At 35.7% G+C, this 6346-nt stretch overlaps 1 protein-coding gene across 1 annotated transcript; it reads left to right on the top strand.

Moving 5' to 3' along the window:
* The first annotated feature begins 543 nt into the window (after window positions 1-543).
* LOC107790508 (E3 ubiquitin-protein ligase CSU1-like) lies at window positions 544-3435 on the top strand. Its single transcript, XM_016612434.2, has 2 exons — window positions 544-907; window positions 2573-3435. Exons 1-2 carry the CDS (start codon window positions 669-671, stop codon window positions 3246-3248), a joined length of 915 nt encoding a protein of 304 aa, XP_016467920.1. The 5' UTR covers window positions 544-668; the 3' UTR covers window positions 3249-3435.
* The last annotated feature ends 2911 nt before the right edge of the window (window positions 3436-6346 follow it).

Genomic DNA, 6346 nt, shown 5'->3' with positions numbered 1-6346 from the left:
ACTGAGAGCAATGTTTATCCATAACGGAGTACTAAAAGGATAAGCTTATTATACCCGATATGGATAATCTTCTACCGGGGGTAATATTTATCCATCACTAGGTACTGAAAGGATAAGCTTATTATACCCGGTATGGATAATCTTCTACCGGGGATAATATTTATCCATAACTGGGTACTGAAAGGATAAGCTTATTATACTTGGTATGAATAATCTTCTACCGGGGGTAATGTTTATCCATAACCGGGTATCAAAGTGATAAGCTTCTTCAGGAAGCTTGTTTCCAATAGAGTACTTAAATAGATAAACATATTTACGGTGCAGTCCCGTATGGATAAGCTTTTTCAGGAAACTTATTTACAACGAAATACTAAATGAACATCCATAATATAATATATTTATAACAAAAGAAAAGAAATAACGGGATGAGGAAACGGTATTCTCCTAGTAAAAGAAGGAAAAAGAGAAGCCACGTGTACCAACATTTTGTCACCGCCAGTCACGCTATAAATCCTTAAGGAAAACCGACGACTGCGACTGACCCGATTGGAATTTGGATAATCCAGTTCCATCATAGATCTTCCTGCATAGGGCTTTGTTCGTTCTCTTCCCCAACTCGCAAAACCCGTCCTCCCAAATTTAGCTGAATCACATTAGGATTTAGAGAGATGCCGCAGAGACATTCGAAGAACAACAACGATCTCGCCTTCTTTACATACGATGAGAAGCGAAAGTTAGGGTACGGAACGCAGAAGGAGCGGCTGGGAAAAGACTCAATTAAGCCGTTCGATGCTTGTTGCCTTTGCTTAAAACCCTATATCGATCCTTTGTGTTGTCAGAAAGGACACGTCTTTTGCAAAGAGTGCATTCTAGAATGCCTTTTGTCCCAGAAAAAGGATATCCAAAGGTGCCTATTTCTGTAGATTTGAAAAATATAATTTTATTTGAATTGCCTTGTTTTTTTATGCTTAAGGTACGTTTTCTATGAAATATGTCTTGGTTTACCCCGACTTAAATCCTATGGCTAGCTCAGGTGATCTCATTTACTTTGTAGTATTTCTCAATTTTGTGTCCAGGTTTGTAAAATTCTGCTTGTGAATGCTATTTCAGTTAAGAGAAACTGACAATATGTGTGGTTTTTAATTGAGGAGTGATTTGTGGAGGTTGGCTTTAAGTTAAATTTTCTTAGTAGATTGGTAAGTGGAACTTTGAGATGGCTTTATAATGCTGGGAGACTAGTAGTTTGAGGAGGATACTGCAGTATATCTCAAAATTAGCAACTACAAGGGCCATAGCTAGTGCTTTCATCCATTTAACACCAAAACAGATAATATCTCATTGGTTAACAGGCTCCTCTTTTTTTGTCCTTAAAGTAGTTCTAGTTAGGATTTGCTAATTGTTTGGTGTCTGAGGTTGTAGGATAGTGCTTATGGTGCAGTGTATCTTGAAGACAATCTGTTTGATATGTTCAGTGGTGGATGTAGATAATAACGTATGGGTTTAACTAACCCAGCATATTTGACACTGAGCTTGGATATATGTGAAAACTAATTCAATAAATATTATATATTTTGAATCCATAATGTTAATGTTACAATGGGTTTGATGATAATTACATAAAGGTTGAACCCATCATGTTTACATGTGGATTATTGAATACCGACTCTGGATATGTTCGTCGATGTTGTGGTTGTTGAATTGACTTATTACATGCCATATCAATTAAGGGAATTTTGCTTTAGTTGCAAGTGTACCCATATCATTTGGACAGGGTGCTGATTTGCAAGATATATAATAGTGCATCGTTGACACAAAATATTGTTGTTTAGTTATTGATATAAACTAGAGTCTCTTGCACTTGCAAATTACAATAATTTGATGACATGGTTAGTTTTAAGAAGGGTACTTTCATTTTTCAGCAGCTTCTTTAATGCTATTCTTTACTGTTATCGTTATACTAATATGCAAGTACAGACTATGCCTCAATCCCAAGAAAATTGGAGATTCTATATGATAATGTGAATCCTCACTGTCCATGTCACTCCATTTAAGCACATTTCAGCCCAGTAGTAATATGCAAGCGAAAGAAAAGAGGATAACACTGACATTTTTCACGAGCCACCTTAATGTTTGCCGTCTATTATTTTGGTGATAATATGCTAGTCAAAATTATTTCTGGTCTCCAAGTCCAATTAATTTGTGTCCCTTAAATTGGTGGATGAAGGGAGTACTAGATAAACTAGCTAATAAAGAGGTCTTCGTACTGAATAGTGGAATACTTGTTTGGAATCCCTTTCAAGTGAACACCACAGCCTGTTCGAAGAGTTACTTGATCTTGAGTTGCAATGTTTGTTGCTAGTTGCTTCTACTAACAACACAGTTGTCCACATTCCACCTAGAAGGGATAACGTTGGCTAATACATCTGCAGATCTTTCTTCAACCTGCACTTCTCTGATGGGAAAAAGGGCAGTGAGGAGTGAAAGGGGGTGTGGGGTGGGATCATACTTGTTTGTAATCTCAGAATCATCCTTTGGAAAATTTCATTTGATAAGCTGTTACTTTGTCTTGCAGAAAGTTGGCTGCTCATACTGCTCAGCAGAAGCAAGAAAAAGAAGAAGAAGAGGAGGGGTTGATGCTGCAGAAAGCCAGGGAGCTTGAGGCTTTTGATCAACAGAATCATGGTCCAGTGCCCCAGTACAACGATAAGAACTACAACAGAGACAAGAATGGATTCCATGGGGCCAACAGCGTGAAGACCACTTCTTATGAGGAGGAAGCACTTAGAACCATGAAAGCATTTTGGCTGCCCTCTGCAACACCAGATGCACCTGCTAAAGTGGAAGCCCCATCCACAAGCACAGTTTGTCCTGAAGGGAACGAAAAACTTAAGATGAAAAACCTTTTCCCTATTCACTTTACTGAAGATACCAGTGCGCAGAAGAAAACCAAGTCTCTTGACAAGAGTTTCATATGTCCCAGTTGCAAGGTCACACTAACCAATACTTTGTCACTTGTAGCACTTAATACTTGTGGACATGTCTTCTGCAAGAAATGTGCAGAGAAATTTGTGGCTGTAGACAAGGTTTGCGTGGTCTGTGACAAACCATGTAAAGATAGAAATCTGGTGAACGTGGAAAAGGGAGGAACAGGGTTTGCTGGCCATGGAGATAATCTTGAAGCAAAAGACTTCAAACACTTGGGGAGCGGAAGCGGGTTGGGCCTGGTGAGGCCTGCCATGAAGACATAACCTGCAATGTGCCAGTTTGCGCATTAGAGTGGCTTTGTTATATTGTAGTATAATTTGGTTTACTGTCTTCTACAAGGAAAACTTAGTATTTTCTTTCGTTGTGTTTGTTCAACTACAGCTCCGCCAAAGCAACTTTGTAACTTATATCATTTCCATTTCACAAGGGTTCTATTCATTTGAAAATTGATTGAAACTCGCTCCTCCAGCGGTAGCTGATGCTTTTCATTGTTCGTTTAGTCACTTGTATTTTAGGCAAACTACCCCATCCATTCTTGGAGCTGGATGGAGCTATCAGTTTCAAATAACTGTATACACGTTGAGGGGTGGTGAAGGGAGAGGAAATTTGACTTGTTTTCTGTCAACCTATTCTCAACTCAAAATCAAAACAAATTATCTAAACATTAATCTCATCCCCAAGAATAATTTCAAATTTCTTTTCATGTTTGTTTTAGGGGCCGATTTAGAACTCAAAAGCCGAACAGCAAAATCAAAAGTTTGGTAATGAAAAACTGAATCCCGCCGTCCAAAAAACATAAACAAAAGTAGAAATGTCGGAGTCATGAATTAAACTCCAATATTTAAACCTATCAAATATTAGGTCAAGTGTTTATATTCCAGGAATGATCCAATCAAGTGAAAGAAAGTAGGTTGAATATGAAAGCGTCAATTTTGAGCCGCTCAAATTCTTTAAGCATACAAAATGGCATTATCAAAGATCCGAAAGCGAAAGATTGAGGAAAAACACATTCTCCTAGTCGGCCACAACTTTAATAGAATAGTATGGTCAATTGGTCCATGTGTAGGTGACCTTTTGGAACTCTTGGAAATAATGGCCAAAATTGTTGCAACTTACAAAAAGGCTTACCATTCATGTGCAGCAATTGAGGTGTTTCATCTGAATCTTATCCAAACAGACAATTCATTTGTCATTTCCCACTAGGCCACTTTGGTTCCCCACCACTGATTTTGTTTTGTTTTTTAAATACAAAAACATGGGTAAACCAACTTGGACTTGATCAAGAATCCTTCCCCACCTTTGAAAGGGTAAAAAGGAGTAAATGCACTTTCATTTCTAAAAGTTCTTTTATATCTCCTACTTTATTAAATGGTGATTGAACCATCTCCACAACTTGAATTAGGGTGCTAAAAAAAAAAAAAAACCTGCTAGTTTAAAATATCAAACCGTTCCTGCTTCCTTTTTCTTTTGTGAATTTATGACGGAGGAATCCTTTTTAATTTGTTATATGCCTTGTACACACTCAATTTTTTTTTTAAATTGTTGTAATTATTATCTAGTTGTATTATCATATTACATAAAATGTACTACACTCTTAGTGGGTTCATGAGTTGAATCAAAGGAGACCTTTTAAGTTAACTAACTGGACATAATTAAACTAAGGTTTCATGCTCTTTAAGTGCCCTAAAAGAAGTTCTTTTTCTAAAATCAAGATTTGTAATCAAATAACAGTGGCTTCAATGATTCGAACGTGTACGTGAGTTTTAAATTGTGACATTTTAACCATAAAACTCTTCCCCAAAACACTGCTTTCAGTTTGTGTAATTAAAGTGTTGTAACAAAGGAAGATTTGCATAAGAGAACATGTTCGATTTTTGAAAAAGTGAAAAGTCATCAAACAAGAAAGGATTTTGTGGCGAGTTTTTATTACGTGAAAGGATCATTTACTTAGCGAAACTGTTATGTTTTGTTTGCTTTCTGGTCTGTTTCAGCTTTACGACCTTGCTTTTAGGAGACTTGAAATTCAATTCTCTATTAAGTTTGTAGTCTTAGGAATTCCCTCTGGTTGGGATCATCTTGATTCTTGGTTAAGGAGAAAGCAGGGACGGAGTTAAGATTAAAAATCAATGGTTTTTTTCGTTTTATTCTTCCCATTATTTAAAAACTCAATTGTTATGATAAATATCACATTATGGTGGATGTCTACTCTTCTTCCATGATCTTCATCTCAAATGCTTAATGACATATTCAATGACATATTCCATAACATATTTTCTTCACTTTTTATGCCTATATAAAGGCCTTGTAATAGATAGGAAAATACACACAATTGAAGAAGAAAATATCTCCCTTCTCTCTATCTCCATTTCTTGTTCATGTTTTATTTTTTTTACTTACATATAAAGTTTGAATTAGACGGAATTCGACCCAATTCGCGGGCGTGCGCTCTAGATTTATCATTAGGAAGAAGGTAGGGTTAGTGGGCTAACATTTTCTTTGAATCATATAAAATTCCATGAAAAAAAATCTTATATTTCAGTTATCTCTCCGTCCTCGTCCAAACAAATCAAATCTACAAGATAAAAGTTATTCAATCATTAGCCACAACTAGCACAATTATTATTTAATATAAATTACATTATTATTGGTCATATTCATCATCCCATTTTTATAAGTAGACAAAATAATATTCTAACTTTATCTCAAAAAGGATCCAGTAACAAATTAATGTTTTATAACATTGTCCCAAGGAATCAAAGAGCATTTAATTCATGATCAATTATGATTGAGACCCCTATATAATATAATTAGCACAACACCCACCAAATACAACATATAAATACAGCTAATAGAAGTTAGGCTGGCTCACAGTTCACACTGGCTATCATTAAGTCAACCCCTTTCAATTTACAATACTTTGCTGCAAGTGGTCCAAGAGTCAGAATGAATGAAATTAAAGAATATTATGCAATCACAATATTAGGGGGGATAATTGGAAATTTTCACCTTTTGGTTATGGGGTTTAGGGTAAGGAAAATCAAGAACTTCTTAGTAGAATTTTTTTTTTCCTTAATGGACTTAGATAATGAATTTGAATTAGTTGAGCTAACAACAATAACAACAGACCCAGTGTATTCCTATAAATGAAATCTGGGAAGTGTAGTGTGTACGTAGACCTTATCCCTACCTTATAGAGGTAGAAAGACTGTTTCGATAGACCCTCGGCTTAAGGAACCTAAAAATGCCAAAAACCTCAAAACAATAATAAATTAATTAAAATTAAGATAAAAAGGACCAAGATTTTTTAACTTAGCGGATGCAAGCTTATATTTTTTTAAAAATTATTTTATATATAGAGTTT

The sequence above is a fragment of the Nicotiana tabacum genome, chromosome 3 (genome assembly GCF_000715075.1).
Source record: "Nicotiana tabacum cultivar K326 chromosome 3, ASM71507v2, whole genome shotgun sequence".
NCBI classification, from domain to species: domain Eukaryota; kingdom Viridiplantae; phylum Streptophyta; class Magnoliopsida; order Solanales; family Solanaceae; genus Nicotiana; species Nicotiana tabacum.
The sequence above is the reverse complement of the archived record's forward strand: the minus strand, read 5'-3'. Positions and strand labels throughout refer to the sequence as shown.

Excerpts from the sequence above, each read along its gene's own strand:
- LOC107790508 (XM_016612434.2), top strand. The coding sequence starts at position 669 with ATGCCGCAGAGACATTCGAAGAACAACAACGATCTCGCCTTCTTTACA. Across the intron at positions 908-2,572 it reads CAGAAAAAGGATATCCAAAG|AAAGTTGGCTGCTCATACTG; the intron begins GTGCCTATTTCT and ends TTTGTCTTGCAG.